The sequence below is a fragment of the Ptychodera flava genome, chromosome 20 (assembly GCF_041260155.1).
Source record: "Ptychodera flava strain L36383 chromosome 20, AS_Pfla_20210202, whole genome shotgun sequence".
NCBI lineage: Eukaryota > Metazoa > Hemichordata > Enteropneusta > Ptychoderidae > Ptychodera > Ptychodera flava.
The window spans coordinates 24,053,351-24,075,921 of record NC_091947.1 but is presented as its reverse complement, the minus strand read 5'-3'; the positions used below and the strand labels follow the sequence as shown (position 1 = coordinate 24,075,921).

The following is a 22,571-nucleotide window of genomic DNA, read 5'->3' as shown; positions in this document are numbered from 1 at the left end:
CTACGGGTTTGCGTAGCGCCGTTATGAGAAATGATATATGAGATGAAAATTAAACGATGCAAACATTCATCGGAAAAGGATAATTCCAAGACCTACATTATCCTTTTGTAGTCACACGGGTAAATATATTACATTCGTCAAACTCTGCCTAGCTGTACCTTTCTTTGTAGAGAAAGAAAAAACATATCAAAAGTTATGGTTTAAATAAGATATTATAATGACAAGAATAGTATTCGACACTTTCAAAGTATTAGTCGATGGGAAACATTTAGGTAGAATGCGCCTCGGGTATGGACATTCGGACACTCAACTTGTTACAATTGCTTTTTGATCTACCACTGGTGTGAGCTCATTAAGAGAAATTTTTACTGACATAGTTTTTCGAAAATCCCTATAGTTAACACAGGGATAGCAGCCACGTTGAATTTTTCAAATATCGTTAAATGTCAGATAATTTGTTTCTCTAGTACCAAATTTCGTACGGTGACCCCCTATTTTTGTTCTTGATTTTGTAAGAATCTGGCTGAAAGTTTCTTTGAGGAAAGTTTGAGCAAAAGTTTGTTTTTCACTTTCGAGGCGCATACTACCTTAAGAGCAACATGCAATGTGGCACTATATAGGTGAAATAACAATGCTACAGAATACATTTGATTTGAAGCTCTGTCGGTGTGGCTGAAGTAATAAAGTGAAAAGAAATGTTCACTTTATGAATTACTCTTACAATCTAAAATTTTAATCTAGATCGTTCCGCACTAAATATATGAAATATACACGTAAAACCTTTTAATGCTATCGCTGGTTGTCTTTTCATTAAGCAAAGTTTACGTAATCTAAAAAAATACATGGTGTTGTATATGTTTTAAATTACTCTCCTAATGCAATATTTACATTAAAATAATCCCTCAACAATGATTTTAGACTATACAATAGAGTACATAGTGTGGAAACCCATAACGCAATGATCCATTAGCGTTACCATCTTTCACGTGTTTGTATACTTTCATATTCCTTAAACTTAACGCGTTCTCACTGTTTCTACAGATAACATCGTCAATTGAAAGTTTGGTCGTCTACCGTAACGGTATTGTTCGTTGTAATTCACAAACAACCCGAAGATGCGACTTTTTCTTCAATGAACTAGTTGAAACAATCGAGAACTTGACAGCTGGGGCAATGAACAATGCTGTCTCTTCCCTTGACCAACATCTTCATAGCCTTGCTACTTTGTCAATTTGAAGTTTCCTCGCCTTTGAGCTTATAGTGTATGTATGTATGTATGTATGTATGTATGTATGTATGTATGTATGTATGTATGTATGTATGTATGTATGTATGTATGTATGTATGTATGTATGTATTGATGGATGGATGGATGGATGGATGGATGGATGGATGGATGGATGGATGGATGATGGATGGATTGATGGATGGATGGATGTGTGTGTGTAGTTACGCGTGTATTTACGAGGCATACAGCGTTTCTAGATCGTCCCCATCATCGTTGAATGATGCGCTACTCTGCAATGAAATGTTAAAATCACGTGATGTAAATTTTCCTACGTAACTGGTTGATTGCTTCTATTCTATCACATGCCATTCTGTTCTTTGCCTGTCTTCATTGGTAGATTTTATGACAATACAAATTATCGGCCTTAGCTGTACCTGGGAATGATCATATTTAGGCTCTGCGGGACGATGGTTAAATTCACTCGGGATAAATTATTTCAAAGCCGAGGAAATGCTGAGGGGCTCTTTCTTGGTCGCTCGGTCCAGTCTAAATATTGACTAAGCCATCTTTCGCAAACTGTTTAGTCAGGAAAAGATGGTAAACATACGTGTAAGACCCCATCATTTTATCCAATACTTACCACGAGGAAGGGACTTCCTGGAATCGGTGACGTCAGACCTGTGGTCGATCTTGGAGACGGTGTTTCTGGGTGATGCTGGCAAGAAGAGAAAAAGTCCGTATTGATAAAATGATCTCTGCTGTAATATGGACATTTCGAAGGATTCGATTTGTAGATAGATTTTAGGAGAGACAGCGTTAGATTGTGATTCTATTGATATCGACCTGCACTCGATTCAACTTGGTTGGCAAAGTCAATTAGACTCCATTTACAAAAACAATTTTGGTGTTTGCATTTCAAGCTCAAACGTTGTCGTTATACTTGCAGTGGCAAGAAACATGTCAGAGAGAGAGAGAGAGAGAGAGAGAGAGAGAGAGAGAGAGAGAGAGAGAGATTCAACGATCACAATCCTAACAACATTGAGTCCACATTGGCTGGTTTACTTTAAAGTGTGATTACAACCTTCGAGGGAGACGGATAAGAAGCAACATATGTATGATTAAAATATAAATCTTTTTCGCGACGTCATGATACGGAATTAGTCTTGTGTGTTAATCTTATTACTTTGCATTATTCTTTGTTTCTGCTGTGAGAAAAAAAAAACAAACATGGTAGGATCAACACCATTTATGGAAGTCTTGTCTTTTTTTTGTAGAGATCGTTACCTCGGTACGTACGTGCACTTTGACATCACGCCGACTAACGCTGTCGATTTCATCTCCGAGACTTCGTCGACTTTTAATGTCTGTAAAGTAACAGGTAAAAATTCCGGCTTAAAAACAAGAGTCTACTGTTCAACTAATATGTGCTTCTCATGCTAAAATCTACAACAAATACTCGTGATCAGAGCAAATGAAAGCGCCCTAACTCCGAAGTTCGATTTTTTTACGATTCCTGGCCTCCATTTATAGGCCATCTACTGGGAACTATACTTGTACTGAGCTTCTGCGATAGAAGATCTGTTTTCGCACTAAAAGAGGCAGACAAATTCATCCGGGAAGATATTCTTGGCCGTGGGGTGTTCTTCACTTACGGAAACAAACCTTGAAAAAGAAAAGCTACTTCAAATGGGTTCGGCTGACAGGAATAATTCGCAGCCAACAGAACTATTCAAATTTGATTTCCCATTCACTGTCATTAATTTGGGGGTTGAATAACGCACTTGACAACCGTTTGCGACCATGGCAACGGTCGATTCGATTCAATTTACTGACGTTCAGCTGCTGAAATGGAATAATGATTGATGTTGAAATGCGCGCGAAAGTCTTGATCGCGAGTCGGACGCAAAAGTAAACATCTTAATTCGAGAGTCGTTTGGAGGCAATCAAACAACTTCATAATAATCAATCAATAAATTGAGTTATCGAGTGACCAACGGATAGGAGTTATATCAAAATTTCTTACCATCGTACGGGACAATTTTGAAGCGTTTCGCGCCAGAAACATTGATGTCGTCACCAGCTAATCTGTGATCTGTAGTCCCATCGCCAAGTGTCTGTGTTCTCGTGTGACTCTTGTTCTGGAAGAAAGATAGTGGATCTGCTTGAAATGAACGATTTTCCTCAAATTATTCAGGGACGAGAAGAATTTTCACGTGGAACATAATAGATTGTTATGCACTCTTTTGGGGCGGGAAAATATAGGGAGGCTGATGTATTAAAAATTACGTCGTTAATTTGCATAAGAAAAGATACCAAAACAGGTCTTCTATGAAATACCCTACATGTTTACCTTGGATGACATCCAGCGCTACCTGGAGAATTGTACGTCTGTTTCTGAGTCACTCCTGCCGTGGTTTTGAACTGTTGTATATTACTTCACTCTGAATGACTATTGAGCGAACTCAGTTTAAGTGTATAAAACCAAGAATTCTGTTTGACATCACTACTCAGAAAGTTAGTAAAGGGCAACAACAAGCTAAGCTTGGCAGGCCTTTCATCATCTTTTGTGACATGCACATGGTTCTACTTTCAGGTAGACCAAAGTGGCCAATGTTTGAATTTTGCACATGTACAAGGTCCACGGGCACACAACATCAATTTACTGTAAGATATGAATTTCAATCTTGACTTTAATCATTTCATCGATGGAATGTGTGACGTCCCCATGTTTTGCTCTGACACAGATAAAACCTTATTGTGTGCTTTTTCGAACTGATGGCCCACGCTCTTGAGTTTCTTTCTGAAATTTTAAAGCTGTTGAACTCCCCGATATATTGTAGGATTGAAGGCCACGCCGAGAGGCCTCCCTATGTAATGTGCGCTGAAACATGCATTACCTCGCACAATACATCAACAGACATCACGCACTCCATGGTCCCATCTTTTCAGGCTTTATCACCAATTTAATGCCGGTTAATTTTCGGCAATGTCCTACGTACTTTTACAGAAATTTGCCCAACTCTCCCATGGAACTATCTTGAAAACGATTTAATAATTCGAAGTGTGTAAATCCTGAGATTATTCACGGGAGAAAAAAGACAACATTGTGACTGGGAAACGCTCTAAGGCTAATCAAATCATTGTGAAATAGGTCGCCACTGCCCCGTCACTGTTAATCAAGTGGGGCTGTTTCAATGCAAACGGGCAATTTAGAATCTTTACAACACAATCTACTAAGGGTGAAGTGTGTCTGTGTCACGTACTGTGAATTGTGACAAATGTCATGTCAAATTGGTCGTTTGCACGCGATTGCATAGGTGCATTGCCGCATGAGGCCTTGGAAACAGAGGAATGATTTCTGTTGGAGGACAATATAACTGCCATCAACAAGATACGAAAATGTGAGATATGTGCCCCTGAAAGACGTTACACAGATTTCTGGGTAGACATGTCACTAAGTTAGAATAATCCCGTTACTCACAAACGTCGACATGACTCGCGATGTGGTGAATTCTCCCCTAGTGAGGGCGTGCTTCTCTCGGGATCGTCTCAAGGCGGCGCGTACCTGTTGATAAAATTAGTAATAACTGAGATCATAGGACTGGCTTTTAAAACAATCACAACAGTTTTAAAAAGTTGATCATGTCCACGCATCTACTCGCCATTAGCTCTTTATGTTTATATTTTATCAAGGTTTATGAAGTCACACCAGCTAGATAATTCTATATTGAAATACCACCACCACTACAGCAGTATATAGTGAACGATTCAAGGTACGTGAATACGTTCCAGTGAAAGAAAACACTCATACAATCTAGATACTTAAACAATACTCGTTAAACCTCAAAAATCTGCAACTTTTCTTGCACGAGATACCCTTTCATTTTTCTCTCAATGGCTCTGAATGGGACGATTCGGCAGTATATAAGTTGTGTCGATGATGACATGTCAACCCTGTACGCTGACCAAGGAGTCACATAAAAATATTGGGAAATTTCAAATTCCAACCACCATTTTAAAGGTGTCTCCGTCAGAACTCCTTGTTGTCCGAAACAATAAACTTAATAGCAGTGTTGGTCCGTGCATACAGACGTTCGGTTTTTCTCTCAGTTTTTCTGTTATCACTAAATAGGCATACTATCCAGATTTTATGTGACGTTGAAATTTGGCGGTCATATTGTGGGGGTGCAGCTCAAGATATTCTTTGTAACAATAGACCATTACAGTTGTTCGGAAGTAAAATCATGAAAACAGTGAAAGTGGCAGATATTGGGGCATTAATGGCTTTTGCGTGATTTGATAGTGGCACGACCCGCTAATAGCATTACATATACGGCAGACGACAGTAGCAGATGTGTCAAATCATTTGATAAAGTGACTCACCTCTGTACTCAAGACACCGTGAAAGAGAAATATGAAAAGACCCTGTGTGGAAAGGTTGGAAAGAAGTGGTATAATGTTAAAATCGATAGTCCGAAAATTCACTTTTGAAATTTCTCATTTCCGTCAGAAATTTCACTGAAAGGTGAAAAGCAAATTTTCTCATCGAGAGTACTTTCCTGTATCGGAAAAGTGTGCGTATGTTTCTCCGAATACTAAATATCTAAAATCCAGGACGATGATTATGCATTCTACATGTGTTGAACAACTTGAAGAAATATGGTTGACGAATATCTGTGGCCGTTCACACGATAGCATAAATGATACTGGAGGGCGCGGACATCGTCCGAAGAAAGACGAAAATAGGTAACGATGTCGTACTGGGTCTCACCTGAAGCGAATTTAAGATGGCGAATAAATACTGAAATACGATTAGATTATCATTGACGGCCAGTAATCCAAATATCCAAGTCGTACCGAGCAGTGGTAGCAGAATGAGGGCGCCCTTTGCAGCAGCCCTGCGATAAAAAAGAGATACGTCGTTGTTAATACATCAATTTGTTATTCAAATTTTTCAAGGGCGCTCTGGCTACGTCATAATTTTTGCAATGCATAAAACGATTGTAATGCAAGCTAACGCAATGAAATCGTTTCTTGCGTATTCTCTGTGCCTGGACTGACGTCAAAATCCTGCTGCTATAATAGTTGCGGAAGCTTAGCTTGAGTAGGATGTCGTCATCTCGGTGAATGGTACTTCGAAATCACTTGTAGAATGTTTAACTTATTGAAGGAGAAAGGAGATAATGACCTGATGTGATCAAATTTGCCGTCCTTTTCCTTTCCTTTGGAACGGAAGACGATTTTTAAGACTATCATCAGCACTACCATGTTACTCTGTAACAAGGAAAACAGAAAAATGTCGAATTCAAGCCTTGGACTTGAGTTGACCTTCACATATGACCATGGGAGACTGTCAAATAATGAAGTGACCGATGTATGGCTAAAGAGAAACAATCAGTAGAGTTGTGCCTACTTCCTAAACACTAGGTTGTGGCATGCTAAGGTACAATAAGTGCGCATCACTTCCACTCCCATCTTGATACAATACACGCAATCTTTCTGTTTATCAGTTTGCACAGGTCTAGACAGAGAGTCATGCTGACTGACTGATGAAGGAACGCTTTAATTTCACCGTATTACTTACAACAATGACGAAGATTGCTGGTCCAACGAAAGCCCAAATCAAACCATGGTTAGTACTTAGCCAACAACTGCAATAAACCAGATATGAACTGAAAATGCTCACGTGTTTCATTATATATTGCATTTATGTGCAAGTTTGAACCTTTGCTACATGCTTTGCTACATTTAAAGTGTTATGATCAACACAATGAATTTCACCACAGATCAATTCTAAAGGTCATTAAGTATTCAAATATGTAATTAGCTGAAATAAAAATAATTAATTTCTTTGAGTACTGTCATTGTATCACAATATAGCATGTGTAATTACCTTTGGTCAAGTCCTTCAAGCTCTATATGCCAAACCGTGAAAGCTTGTTAGCTATTTATGCAAATTATGAATTAGCTGACATGAAAATGCAAAATGACTTTCAATACTATTATAACCTGGTATAATGATCAATGTACACAGCATGTTTCGCCAAATTTTATCAAGTAAATGCCAGTATATATCCCTAATTTGGAAGGTTCATTAAATATGCATATTGGGAATTGGCTGAAAAAAATGTCAAATGACTTTCAATAATCTTGTATCATAGTATCTTTAATGTACATAGCAAGTTTTGCCAACTTTGGTCAAGTCAAAACAGATAAATATCGCTAATAAATGCGGGATATCGGACCGCAGGCGGGCGAAGATTGCATTATAAGCGCGCCAACCCAAACTCACTGCATGGACATCACATTTACGAAATCGAAGTCCAAAGTCAACTACGTCATTGTTAGAATAAGAGAGGTTTTCCATCACACGGGAGCATACCACCACAAATTTTGCACAGATGGCGTTGCACTGGCATTGAAAAAGGGTGCATGGGAGTATGGGAACGCGGGCAGTTTCCCTCGCTATGGGTAGGAAATGCATTGAGCAAGACACACTTCCGGGTTCGCAAAAAAACGAGGATCCCATTTACGGGGCGCTCAAATATAACTATTTGCTGTGATACATAGCAGAGGCGTATATGTTTGTGATGCTGAGAATAACATCAGTAAATAAATGACGGGTTTTAAAAGTTGACGTTTTTTGCGATGAAACAGACTTCTGAAGGTAGCTCGCTTGGGGAACACGTCATCCCGGCGCTGTCCGCTTTGACCCCAGTAATTCACACTGGTTTTGGTCGGCCCCAGGTACCCAAGTCACTTCGACCCCGTCACACTTTTGCCTACATGTCCACGGAGACGATTCAACATGTTCCACAACAAAGCCAAGACAAAAATTGAAAATATCAATAAAATGGCTTCACAAAGGCTGAAATACACGATACTCGATGAAGTATGAAGTTTATGAAATGAAATCAAAATTGACAACACAAGTGTTTGTCTCGGGTAATACCACTTGAAGTAGAACAATTCTACAGACTGTTTTTTTCCATACAGTGCAGTATTTGTCAAATTAATCTTTGCAATACATTTTTTTGCGATGAGCTGGAAATTTGATTAATATCGAGTTATATATAAATGTACATAAATATTCCGTTATTTACTGGGACACGTTTATTTTCTCGATCCGCTATCTGCGGACTACGTGCTGAAGTACATTGACTGTTCATGTCAACGATCGTTTCTCCCTCTGCAGAGTTTCTGTATCCCGTTCAACAACGCTGTACCTCGATCACACGATAGTGACGCTATGTAGCTGTGCAGTATTGAAACTTATCATAAAATGGCCACCTCGTCTAACAGTAACACGTATTGTCGGGATTATCGTACGGAAAAAAGACTGCCAAAGTAAGACTTATGAATCTTCATCAGAATTGAACACATCATGATTGTACACGAGTATCAACCGTGAATGCACGTTGAGCTCGGCAGTTACACAAGCATGGTACGCTACATGCATAGCCCTACGAGTATGGCGACTGTGTCCGGCTTTGGCTACGCCGCCTACCGGAGGTGGGAGGCGGCGTAGCCAAAGCCGGACTACCAGGCGCCAAATGTAAAATAATTATTTTACACATTAGAAGAACATATTCATACGAAAAGGGTGTATTTGCATGTATTTATCAATAAAAATAAACTACTATAGCATAAGTATAAATAAATCAATACAGACATAAGTAAATACATATATGAGTGAAAAAACATACATATATGTGAACCAATTCACACAAGACATGAAGACAGACACATACATACATACGTGCATACGTACGTGCATACATACATACATACGTACGTGCATACATACATACATACATACATACATACATACATACATACATACATACATACATACATACATACATACATACATACATACATACATACATACATACATACATACATACATACATACATACATACATACATACATACATACATACATACATGCACTCACGCACGCACATACATACGTGCATACGTACGTGCATACATACATACATACATACATACATACATACATACATACATACATACATACATACATACATACATACATACATACATACATACATGCATGCATGCACTCACGCACGCACGCACGCACATACATACATACATACATACATACATACATACATACATACATACATACATACATACATACATACATACATACATATACACACATACAGGATCGAAAAGTTTACATGAGGGGAACGAAGTACGCATGCGTATATCCAGTCGCACACACACACTCACACACACACACACACACACTGCTACTCGGAAAAGTTTACATGAGGGGGAACGAAATACGCATGCGTATATCTACTCGCACACACACACACACTGCTCTGAAAAGTTTACATGAGGGGGAACGAAGTACGCATGCGTATATCCACTCGCACACACACACACACTTACACACACACAACAAACACAACACACACATTGCTACTCTCTCTGAGATACACACACTGACGCGACGATCTGCAGGCCCGGAAGTGCCACACCGGGGAGCTCACTCCTAACTCGGACTCTACGTACCTCGCGGCGTCGAAGGCTAGTGACGATGACAAAGATGTGCGACACTTTTTCTCTTTCTTGCCTTTGTGTCGTGAGTCGGGTTCGTACAGGGCTTTACACAGTGGTAAAGTGGTAGCCGGCCTGAGTAATACTACACTGCTTAGAGGCCCCGTAAGGGTTTCTGACTTAATGGTACCTGCCATGCCGGCGAAGTTCTGCTGGGGTTAACGGCCCAACCCAGGCCAATAAAACACTGGGAGTCGTGTATTACAGCTCTCTGCCATTCGGCTTATATTCTTTAATGGTTAAATACAGCATTCAACAGGAACAACAGCAACAGCTTACTGGAACTAAAGCAACAGCTTTACTGCTAAACTCTCTGCTCTCTAAACTCTCTGCTTACTTTACTCAGGATCGTACGTAGTTCCACTCGGCAGGGAATGAATGTCTGGAATGCCAAGTATGCCCACTGGAACTAGACAGCAACGGAGTACGGAGAACTGGAATTTTCAAACTATATTAAGAGCCACTGTGTATTTTCTAATAAACTCATTTTCACGCCTACGACATTTAGTGCCTGATGTACAAGGCAGTGGTATTTTTTACGAATTTTCATTAGTTCTACGCGTGAATTTTTTGATCGAAAAATTGATGCTTTGTTAAGTTTGGTCAAACATCAAATGTATTCACTTTTCCCGGACGTTTTTTGATGAAAGTCATATGGTCAACCCGGTCAATGTAGTATCATTCGACTCTTAATGGTACGAAATGTGTCAAACTGTCATCCGACCCCTATCGACCCCTAGCGTTTTCACGTAATGGGGGCTTTCTTTCTGCCTACTTTTAGTGATTTTCTAAAATGTGGACGCCTTATGTAAACATAGCCAGGCCGTCAGGCCTGCAGTTGAGGACCGGGGCAGCAGGTCACCTCGACCCCTGTCCGTTTCGACCCAAGTAATTCACACCCTCTTGTCGTTGTTTGTGGTCAAATCAATCCCGGTGCCTTAGTCACTTCGACCTCAGTCAGTTTTCATGTTACATATACCTGACAACGTTTTACTGAGTACATTATGCAACTTGTTTCTGTGAGAAAAACTGCTGGCTTCGCTACAACAATCCACGGGGTAGCTGTGATATCGCAGCGGTACTTGTGGCGTGTCGAACGCGCTCGGGTCATTGGTTTGGGGTCATCGCCACAGTCCCTGTGGCGATGACCCAGTGACTCGATCGCGTTCGCCACGAGTACCGCTGCGATATCACAGCTATCCACGGGGCTGTGAACACTCTGATACTTGTGGGAGGCCTGGGGTACCCCGGCCCATTGTCATTTACTGACTGGGGAACGTGTCTCACTGAAGTACGGATGGATAAAGCATGTCATTTACTGATTTTGGAAATAAAGCATTCGTCATTATCGCAATTGCTTGCCATATGCGGCAAGATTGGATGAGCGAGGCCGGTCCGCTCGCCTTGGTGTCTTGACGCCAAATGAGCCTATTTCCGGTTTAGGCGTTGGGCTTAGAGCAATGCATTATAGGATATCTTCAAGGGCGGCGTGGATCAGTGTGTGTGCACAGGGCGTTGTCTACATGTCCGTCCCCAGGGGTGGGTAGGTGTTTCGTTGTATCGCTAATAAAGATATATTCTACCAACCTTTGGTATTTCGGTCTTAACTTAGCACTGCCCTTGACAATCTTGCGTATACGTTTTATCAACATGCTGCGTCTATTATCTGATGAGTTTGAGTGCCTAATTAGCCAAAGTAATCAAGGGTAAATTACTAATCTGTGGACGCTCTCACCAGATTATCACCGGATTAAATTTGACAAAGTCAACAACGAACGCACCAGCAAGGTATAACTGAAGTTCAGTTATACCTTGCTGGTGCATTCGTTGTTGACTTTGTCAAATTTAATCCGGTGATAATCTGGCGAGAGCGTCCACAGATTAGTAATTTACCCTTGATTACTTTGGCTAATTAGGCACTCAAACTCATCAGATAATAGACGCAGCATGTTGATAAAACGTATACGCAAGATTGTCAAGGGCAGTGCTAAGTTAAGACCGAAACACCAAAGGTTGGTAGAATATATCTTTATTAGCGATACAACGAAACACCTACCCACCCCTGGGGACGGACATGTAGACAACGCCCTGTGGTGTGTGTGTGTGTGCGAGTAGATATACGCATGCGTATTTCGTTCCCCCTCATGTAAACTTTTCAGAGCAGTGTGTGTGTGTGTGCGAGTAGATATACGCATGCGTATTTCGTTCCCCTCATGTAAACTTTTCGAGTAGCAGTGTGTGTGTGTGCGAGTGGATATACGCAAGCGTACTTCGTTCCCCTCATGTAAACTTTTCGATCCTGTATGTGTGTATATGTATGTATGTATGTATATATGTATGTATGTATATATGTATGTATGTATGTATATGTATGTATGTATGTATGTATGTATGTATGTATGTATATGAGTGTGTGGGTTTGTGTGTATGTGCGTGCGTGCGTGCATGAGTGCATATGGGCTATGTATGTATGTATGTATGTATGTGCGTGCGTGCGTGCATGAGTGCATATGGGCTTGTGTATGTATGTATGTATGTATGTATGTATGTATGTATGTATGTATGTATGTATGTATGTATGTATGTATGTATGTATGTATGTATGTATGTATGTATGTATGTATGTGCGTGCGTGCGTGAGTGTATGTATGTATGTATGTATGTATGTATGTATGTATGTATGTATGTATGTATGTATGTATGTATGTATGTATGTATGTATGTATGTATGTATGTATGTATGTATGTATGTATGTATGTATGTATGCACGTACGTATGTATGTATGTATGTATGCACGTACGTATGCACGTATGTATGTATATGTCTGTCTTCATAGGTCTTGTGTGAATTGGTTCACATATATGTATGTTTTTTCACTCATATATGTATTTACTTATGTCTGTATTGATTTATTTATACTTATGCTATAGTAGTTTTTTATTGATAAATGCATGCAAATACACCCTTTTCGTATGAATATGTTCTTCTAATGTGTAAAATAATTATTTTACATTTGGCGCCTGGTACCGGACACTCTCGTCATACTCGTAGGGCTAGCTACATGCACTGCCGCGATGCCGATCGTATGCATTCCAAGGCCTATCCCGGAATTTGTTTCACAAACAACCTCAAAGGAGAGCAAACATACTTCTATGGACAATGACGAACACGTTTCTTGGCGAAGCAAAATCAAAACAGTGCAGAAGTACATGAAGTAGGTCATGGCCTTGGACTCTGTGCACGAACCTGATTGGACACTTCAATACCTTTGACCCAAAGTTATTATTCATCAGCACTTCCATGCCATGAGGCAAGGTAGAGAACGTATGTACTCATTTCTGGCGATCGAGCAGCGAGGGAAACAATCAATTACCAAGGATAAAGCTAATTTGCTAAACGATATTTTATCTTGAATAGTGAGTTGAATGAGTAATAAAATATCATATTTTTAATGTTCAATACGAGGTTGAAACACGGAGGGACCGTGGTTGAAACCAGAGCTATCCAGCTGTTAGCCCTGCGTACGATGCTGTGTGTTCCGCTACAGCTAATAGCCCCGCTCACCACAGAGCGGTGAGCAGTAACCAGTGTGGTGAGCGGGGCTATTAGCTGTAGCGGAACACACAGCATCGTACGCAGGGCTATCCAGCTGTAGCCAACCTGGACAAGCACATTTCACAGCGCCCTCAAACAGTCGATTGTTTTCACTTGTCATACGCGGCGTAACAGAAAAATTAAAACTTTCATAACTTCATTAATATCCAAGCCACGCCCACCAAAACCTTTTCAGTTCTAGCCATTTGAATTCTGAAGATGTCTACCAAATTTGACTGAAATACGTTCAGCCGTTTTTGAGAAAATGGACCAACAGACAGACAGACAGACACACAGACAGACAGACATCGCTGCGACATATGTTCACGTGTTCACACGTGAGCAAAAAACGAGAGAGACCACGTGACATCATCGAAAGCTACACTGAAAATAGCCACTACAATACAAATGACACTCGCTATACAGTCGCCACAACTTATGACACTATACCCTCAATAATAGCTTTTTGAAGCAGGTCTGTGACTTATATATAAATTATACATTACTCTACTGAAGATATCTGGAGAGAAGCCGCAATTTTTACCGGCTTAAAGAGTTACATTTGGCGTAGATGTGCGCTACGCCCTCAGTGGTAACTTGCTGTCGTTTTTCTGCAGAAAAACTGCTACTGATATGATGATATGCGCGCTAACTTCGAATCACTGCAAAAGTAGTTCAATGGTTGGGATGAATTGTCTAATTTGGCGTCATGACCATGTTGGGGGCGCTGTTCCATGGCATTTGTTCGGACATCATAGTGATCAGCGACACGTGAAAAGTGATTTCCATCGTACATTTTCTTGCATTTGCTAGCGTAACCTTCAGTTAGTAGAACATGCTTGATTGAGAAGGGTTACTCACTGCCCCGCTGAGCTGCCATAGCCATCGAAGCTTGCGGCCAGAGAAGCTGACACAATCAAAACGGGGAGACCTGCAGAGAGTAACGAACAATAGTGATGAATTCGGTCGAATCAGAAAGTGTCGAGGACTGTTGCTTGCACAGATAGGGAAGGGGAAAGATGGATATCATTCAGAGTTACTAGGTCATCCCTTATTTGCATACATCTATATGCATATACAGTGTGCAGACAGTCATCGTGTATATTTATGGTGGTGCATGGTGTGTGCTTGCAAAATACAGTATAGGGCGGCGCAGCTGCTCCGTGCCTCTCCGAGTGAAAATCAACGATAAGTACATATGGCTGTATTCGTTTAGCTGAACAAGTATGATCGACGCCACACATCTAATAGAAATCATGTTCAGGCGGCGAAATGACTGTAACAACCTGATGTGCTCTTGGGTCACGTTCTTCTATTGGAGAATGTGTCCATATCACTTGTATTATTTCAACACGGTTTTCCTTCATCACATTTATTTGACTGACATGACAAATTTGCGAAATACAACGAATGTAGAACACCATTCTCATCGTACGATCAAGATTTTTTCATGCACAGGATCAGCCGTCGCAGATATATTACTCTAGCTTTGTAGTTTAGCTCAGTAGTTAAGTTTTCTCTCGACATGAGCGAAACTTTTTTGCCCCATAGCACGAGTAGTAATGAAGCGGTATACAAACCCCATCCGATTACATAATACACGGCCATCCGATTCTTTTCCGAGCCGAAGACCATGACGATCTGCACATACAAATGCAGGCCTTCGATAAACATCCATGTGAATACACACAAGTAGAGAAAGTGCAAACAAACGGCAATAATCTTGCAGAGAACCTGGAATTAACACATGACAAGGTGTTATGTTGTCATATACAGCTCTATTAACTTCCTAGTAGGAATATTCATAGATAATATCGGTAAATCTAGGGTCAAGTGCAAAAATTTGCACGGTGACCCCCGATTGTTATTCTTGATTTTGAAAGAGAATGGTTGAAAGATAACTTAAGGAAAGTTTGAGCAAAAGTTTAAGTCTTCCGTCATCGAGGCGTATACAACCTTAAAAGATCGGTCATATGTTTGTAGGCTAGGCAAAACTATTTACTATCCAAAAATGTCTGCTGAGATTTCTGTCTTTCGAGTGATATAAGTTCATAGTTTCTAACCATAAAAAGCATGTAAAAATTTCGCCTGTCGGGCAGGTTAATGTGTGTTGTGAGTCACGGGTGTTCGGAAACGATCTCATTGCATAATATTGTTTTGCGGTATACATCTCATTGGAAGTTTTTAGACAGTGGTAATATTTATCATGAAATGATTAATTGGGTGCGATATCATGATTTATTTCTCTTAATTTGAATTGGAACACTGTAATATGAATTCTTGCATTAAAAATCCCCAACGATTTGACGTCGGTTAAACCTTTTCGCGTTAAATATGTTCCGAGTTATATCTGATCACTCACAAATATCGCATTACCCATTCCAGCGCAATAGAGTGTTGCCTATCGACCCAGAAGTAGATTTGACACCATAATTGAGGGATCACCGTAGAGCTTACCGGATATGCAACTTGCCAAACCCCACTTATGAATAACACCTGGGCCAGAAGCAGCGCGACTGCCAGGTTTCTATGGATACGCATCCGATGTGAGTCCAGTGATCTGTAAAGATAATATACATTTAAGCTGTATCTGTTGAGCAGCAGTGTGCTACAAAGAGCGTCAAAGAAAAACACTTGCAGAAGAACGTATTAAAGTATAAAAACTGTCATTGAAACGGCAAGACGTGATGAGCACACATAGGGGATACAATTTTCTACCGATATAAACAAGTTTAGCACAGAGTAAAAACTGAGACCTACCCAATGCAATAGTAGATGGTTAGCGCCGAAACCAGGCACAGTATTGAGATACTACAACCAATGACTGTGATGACGTCCAGTGCACGATGATGTGCTTCCGCCATCTATCGATGGAATTAAGAGAATCAGCGACACAATAATTGATTGAATTAAGGGGCAACATCAAAAGTTCAACATAATAAATCTAACTTAATTGCTTAAGTTTGGCCTCAGACCCCCCCCCACCCCCTTCTAACTTAACTGACCTAAAATTGAAAAACATTGCGGACTCATACCCTGTACTAATTCTTTCAAACGACGTACCAATGTACCATTGAATTAAATAAAAATTGAAAACCATTATAAAGTAACAAAAATACGGGTGACTGGATCGGTTTTAGCGTACAAAAAACAGCCTTGAAATCGTAAAATTTGCCAAAATTACGTTAAGAACGTTAAATCGTTTTGACTGCACAGAAATTAATTTGGCCAAAAACCCCCCATCCCCAAACTTAAGCAATTAAGTTTTTTTTCAAACATCGATCTTTGACGTCACCCCTAAGAGGATCAGCTACAGAATTATTGACTGAATTAAAAGAATCAACACAAGTACATATAATTACGTTAGTACATACATACATACATACATACATACATACATACATACATACATACATACATACATACATACATACATACATACATACATACATACATACATACTGTTCGTCGAGTCAAATTTCATGATCCATGTGTCTTGTTTTCCTAAGTAGTATATACTTTACGCTTTTAACCTACTCGAAATCTCGAAAAGAAAAGAAACCTAATTGCACAGAGATACATTTGACCACTTACCTCGATCTCAGTGACTTGAAGTAATACAGCGAAATTTGTGGTGTGATTGCACGTACAGTCAGTGTGAGAGGACGCACTAACACTTACAGAACAGCCAACTGTCGACCAGCCACCTTTTGAATGCATGTCCTCTAACCTTGATTAAACGAAAATAATGCACAGTTAATGTCTCTGCAGAAATATAGGTGACACTGTACATGTCCATGTATTAACAGTTCTTGACAATTGCACTCAAAAACGAAGTTACTAACATCCTTTGAATTTTCGTCGTTTAAGAATGACATCATACGAAAAGAATTTGGCTATTATTATATGAAGATACACCCTTCGAATATGCATATGTTTCGGAAGTGTAAACTATTGATCAAGTTCTGCATGTCCATGCCAATTTCTCAAGACAGAACAGAAATCAGAGTCAAACTTACGGATAGAAAGAATCAGAGTCAAACTTACTGGATATTGAAATCCCAGAAAACACAGGTTATTTCCTTGGCATTCGACACGTCCTGTCGTAAAACGGGAATGAGACATTATCGTTTCATTATCATGGTCGAAGTCTACATTTTTATCATCAAAAGGTGGTTTCTTTGAAATTTAATAACGTTTTTGCCGGGTGATTTTCCCTGTGGCGATTTCCTCAAACTGAGTAAATGTGAACAAATCGTTTTTTTATGAGGATTGATGTGACGTCATCAGTCAGTGGTATTTGACCTTTTGTTATGGAAAAAACTCAAGCCTACACAACTTTCACAGTACCTTGTACAACAGTCAATGATCTCCATATAGACACTGCAAGAATATCGAAGGCAATATTGACAATTAAAAGAGTTATAAATTAGGAACATTGACAAACAACGTCTGGTTGATAAGCTGTCAATCAAAACATCGTTGCCAAATTAGCGTGATACCTATACAGACACACAAAACGGTAACGTCTTCACGAAACGCCCGAAAAGTGTCAGTTTAAATGCTTGATATTTTGTCTATATTACCATGCCTTAGATTTTGTTGATTGAGGTTTTGCAAGGTGGTTTTTTTATGAGCTTTGGGATGATACCTGAGTGTATTAACTGTGAAATGTTCCGAGATTGTCATAATAAGACTTTACCGTTTTATGCGGATAGTAACACGCGTGACCATTCTAAGAGCTCTTTTATAATAAACTATCTTGTCTCTTATGATAATTTAAATGTATAATATGACATTTCAATCAGGCTACGACAGTGTAAAATCAGTGTTGTAATTTGATAGAGCAGCCTTTTTCATCATCGGTGGCCACCAAGAATGGAACTTTGTCAAAGAAATACTGATCCTTGCTATAAACTATCCGCAAGTCTTTACTCTGGTTGATATCAGGTATCCTACTTGCCAAGCAACCAGAGAACGCAACGGTAACCTCAAAAGTCTGTTTTAATCCTCTATAATCATTTTTGCTCACTTTACTCAGGCAGATGAACGGCAACAACTCCTCACCTTTCTGTTTTCTACCCTGTAATGGACGGGGACGCTCTCTGATGAACCGTTTTTGAACACAGAGAGGGAGACGATGTCACTGTTGAGAGGGTAGTGCGAAGAACTTCCTTTGTGAGGGGTCCTGAAAATACAAAATGTTGCAGAGGTACATGTAAGAAATTTCTACTCTGCTCGGAGATAGGCATTTCACAGTAGTTCAGAATTCATGATAGAGAGCTCCAAGCAAGCGCATATGACATGCTTACAATCAAAATATTCAAAACTAAGATGTTTAGGGTACTTTGCGTGTAGTGCTGCTTACTTAGTTTCAATGGCAATTTTGTCCAGGTTTCCATACATGACACTGGCCACTTGTATCTTGTCAGAACTTGCTGCAAGAGAATAAAACGAAGATTCTGGTTGAGAAGACGCCGGCATTAGAGATGCAAAGATAAAGAAGTCAAATTATGCTGAAAGCTAGAAAACAGAAATATATATTCCTGTAGCTTGTTCGAAAATAGGCCATACAAAAAATCTGAGTTGAAATATAGAAATAAAATGTATATGGTTGTATATGATGAGACTGTGCAGTGCAGCTGCAGTAAATATAATTAGATAAAGTCTTATTATACAATTATCTAAATTTCTGAAATACACGGCAGACGTTTGTTTGCAAAGATTTTTACAAAGCTTACCTAGTCCAGAAAATGTGCCTGGAGCAACGGATATTTTGTTCTTCGAGCGTCTGCTGCTGAACGTAATCCCGTCAAGGGTATCAACATCAAAACTTCTGGACGAAAATTCTGAAGAAAGAATATCATATATTCAGATGAGCAACAGCAAGATGTGCCGTCACAGTGGTTTCCTACTCCCTAAAATCTTCGTGTTTTTAATCATTTAATGTGTTCCCTATCCGAATTTTTCTTCAATTCATTCATCCTGTGCACCTTCTACGCTAGTTTACGGGCCCGTTGTAGCAATTGGTATATCGCCATTTTTACAGCTGACGGTGATCTTGACTCACAGTGATGTAATATAATATATTCAGGTTTCCTATCTCGTTCACATGGTGTCATCCACCAGCTCCATATTGTGCCTTAAGCTGTATTACCGAGAAGGCACCGCTCACTATCCTCGTACGACGCAAGAAAGTATGTCGATTATATTATACGTAGAAATGCCGTCTGCCAAATGTTTTTCCAACCAGCATTGTAGGCGTTATGGCTGATCATTAAAACTCTAAACTTGGACACCACCCACTTCCTTATAAAGGTAGAACGCGCCTCGGGGGACAATTCGGACTGTCAAACTTTTTCAATTCTTTTCTGATCTACCACTTGTGGGGGTTCATTTTAAAGCTCTGGCTGTAAGGAAACTTCTTACAGGCTTAGTTTTTCGAAAATTGAAAATTTTAAGATCGAAAATTTGATTTTTTATCCATAGAGTTAACAATAGGGTGGCAGCCATTTTGAATTTCAAATATTGGTATATCATGAGTAATTTGTTTCTCTAGTTCCAAAACTTGCACGGAAACCCCCGATTTTTATTCTTGATTTTGAAAGAGAATGATTGAAATATTCTTTGAGGAAAATTTGAGCAAACTTCCGAGGCGCATACTACCTTAAGCCAGAGAAAGCATATGGGTTCTCATGGTTTTCAAGGCAAAGCAATAGAAGAGGGGCGAATCTTTTGTCGTTTTTAACTACCCCGCAAAATCTCCAACTAATTACATCGTTACGGATGTCTTGGAATCTAGATTTTAGAAACTAATAACAATAGAGGCATTACATAGACAGGTAGTGTTGACAAAACAAATTTTGTGCATTTTCCACATGCTCCCACAAGAAAAAAATCTGCAAAAATATGCACAACCAAATTCCCTCAAAGTTAAACAAATTGCAGTATTCTTTTGAACTTCCTCAAGGTAAGGGTCGTACATTTGCGCGACAACACTAAACTAAATGCAATGCAAAGTAAATAATTGCCTCAATTTCGAAATTGGTTTAAACAGGAGCGGCATTTCCAAGGAAAAATTTAATTATCCCCCTTGCCTTACTGAAAAAAATCTGGTTGCAAGGAAAACACACAGAGAAAATTTAGCTCTGGTTATTTTTAAATGCACTGCTTACCTATGTTGTTACCGACGAAGTCGATGCCTTCATCAGCAAAGGTTGTCTTCCCAACCAAATCGGTCATTCTATCGGAAGTAGTTAGTAGTGTGTTGAAACCGCTTAGCTCGTTCTGCAAGAACAGAAAGACAAATATGGCGATTACAGTGGCCGAAGTGTGGTATCTGATATGTTTATTTTTGAAATATAGTTTAATGAGTCAACAAATTAGTTCTTTATAATTACCTCTTGCAAGCCATTCCATAATTCCTTGTTGTCTTCTTCTAATAAATTGTCTGCCGTTCCAAAGAACCCCTGTAATAATAGGAAATGTCGATTTTAGGTAAAAGCCAGTCGATTTTAGGTAAAAGCCAGTCATTAAAATTAGTGGATATATTGTCAAAGACTATCACTTTGTTGTTAATTCAAGTCATTTCTTCATTTAGTATATTTGCCGATGATTATTTCACAAATGAGAATCCGTTAAATACTCTTCTACGTCAAGTGAAATTTTCGAATTGAATCACCAAGCAAGCAGTCTGGCCCCAGATCTCCACAAAGTTTGTCAGATTTAAATGCTCACATTATCCAAATACTGTACTATGTTAAGCTACTCTTCAATACTAAAAACTTCCACGAAAACGAAAAGAAAATTAGATTGGAAGCATCATGGATTACTGGGCTACCCGAAAAATTGCACTCATCAATCTCAGCCTCACATAACTGCTTCCCGCTGTTTCTTTGGCAGGCCATAACACTTCATATAGTGTTAGCAACGGGAAAGACATAACCACTGTGAGATAGAAGAAAGAAACAGTCCCCCTCTATATGGTCCGTATCTGCTCACCCGAGAGAACTCGTCTACTGAAAACTCCTCCGGCACGTCTCCGATAACCATCAGAACGGCACTTTCTAGGTACACCAATACTGTCCATAGCTCTCCAGAAGTGGCAGGTGCCGAGGACGATCCTGGCGCGGTGAGAATTGCCAATTCTGTCAGATTCACGTCACCTTCTATGTTCAACATGCACTGCAGCGATACAGACAAAGTGACAAGTCAGGTTAGCTAATTCACCTCACTGTCAATGTTCGATTCAGTTCCGTGCACAGAACCTTCAGTCATTGTTTGTGTATGAAACATTTCGATTGAGAACACGTGGCTACTCCAAGTACTCACAATTTTACCACTGACCGTAAACTTTTTTACTGGGTGCCAGCATCCCATGTGAAATCTGACAATGATATAAAGCAGATCTCTTCTCGACGCCATGAATTGCCGTGTATTTTATGAGATTCTGGAATAAAACCACTAGTATCTGTTTATAGCCCTTATATGCTCGTCTTAAAGGGGCAAGTGGATATAAAAAAGACCAAGATGGCGGCGATGCTCATTATGCAAGATGAATCCGATCGAGCAGCAGGGGCATAGAGCGCTAGAAAATCCCATTTTTTGTGATTTTCTCGATGAAGAAAATTTAAAAAACCATGTCGTGATCGTAAATACATCAACGCTCTATTACACTAGCTCTTTCCGTCGATTTTCTTTTGAAAAGGTAGACGAGAAACGATCGCTCATGCATTGAAAATCACTATGTGTCAAATAGTCGTGCACACCACAGCATGAATTATAGGTATATTTAATCCTAATCTCAGTTAGTCAACATCATGTTTGTAAACAGATCCCGACAATGGTGAACTCGTGTCAGAACGTCTTGCCTATGCGCTCAGCAGTCGACCATATCAGTATATACGATGCAGCTTTTACATCCATGCTATAACCAAACAATGCAATATGTCACAGACGATATTATTTTGTTTAAAAATAACATTTAATGTAATGCTTTATGCTTCAGTGCCACGATGACGTTTGTGCGAATTTGTGTGACTCATAACCTTATCAACGCGTAAAATTTTTGGACTTCTAATGTGCGGCAGCGAATCAAAAAGTTAATGCGTTTTTGTTTTCCTTTTTTTTCGTGTTTCAATATGTTTCCGTGC

At 39.6% G+C, this 22,571-nt stretch overlaps 1 protein-coding gene across 3 annotated transcripts in view; it reads right to left on the bottom strand.

Moving 5' to 3' along the window:
- Positions 1–1,410: 1,410 nt before the first annotated feature.
- Positions 1,411–22,571, bottom strand: part of LOC139120366 (adhesion G protein-coupled receptor L4-like) — a 53,756-nt gene continuing 32,595 nt past the window's right edge. Inside the window, exons 3-23 of one of the 3 annotated variants that reach the window (XM_070684711.1) lie at positions 21,421–21,603; positions 20,820–20,888; positions 20,595–20,706; positions 19,161–19,268; positions 18,788–18,857; positions 18,487–18,607; positions 17,467–17,519; positions 17,014–17,149; positions 16,180–16,283; positions 15,877–15,979; positions 15,000–15,153; positions 14,281–14,350; positions 6,813–6,879; positions 6,417–6,502; positions 6,000–6,126; positions 5,612–5,653; positions 4,710–4,793; positions 3,252–3,366; positions 2,513–2,592; positions 1,869–1,943; positions 1,411–1,518 (exon numbers count right to left, since the gene is read on the bottom strand). In XM_070684711.1, the coding sequence (XP_070540812.1) occupies positions 1,462–1,518; positions 1,869–1,943; positions 2,513–2,592; positions 3,252–3,366; positions 4,710–4,793; positions 5,612–5,653; positions 6,000–6,126; positions 6,417–6,502; positions 6,813–6,879; positions 14,281–14,350; positions 15,000–15,153; positions 15,877–15,979; positions 16,180–16,283; positions 17,014–17,149; positions 17,467–17,519; positions 18,487–18,607; positions 18,788–18,857; positions 19,161–19,268; positions 20,595–20,706; positions 20,820–20,888; positions 21,421–21,603 (2,016 nt within the window). In that variant the 3' untranslated portion in view covers positions 1,411–1,461. Of the gene's footprint in view, positions 1,519–1,868; positions 1,944–2,512; positions 2,593–3,251; positions 3,367–4,709; positions 4,794–5,611; positions 5,654–5,999; positions 6,127–6,416; positions 6,503–6,812; positions 6,880–12,857; positions 14,351–14,999; positions 15,154–15,876; positions 15,980–16,179; positions 16,284–17,013; positions 17,150–17,466; positions 17,520–18,486; positions 18,608–18,787; positions 18,858–19,160; positions 19,269–20,594; positions 20,707–20,819; positions 20,889–21,420; positions 21,604–22,571 lie in introns of those variants that run through there. The other 2 variants (XM_070684713.1, XM_070684714.1) reach the window with 2 other exon arrangements.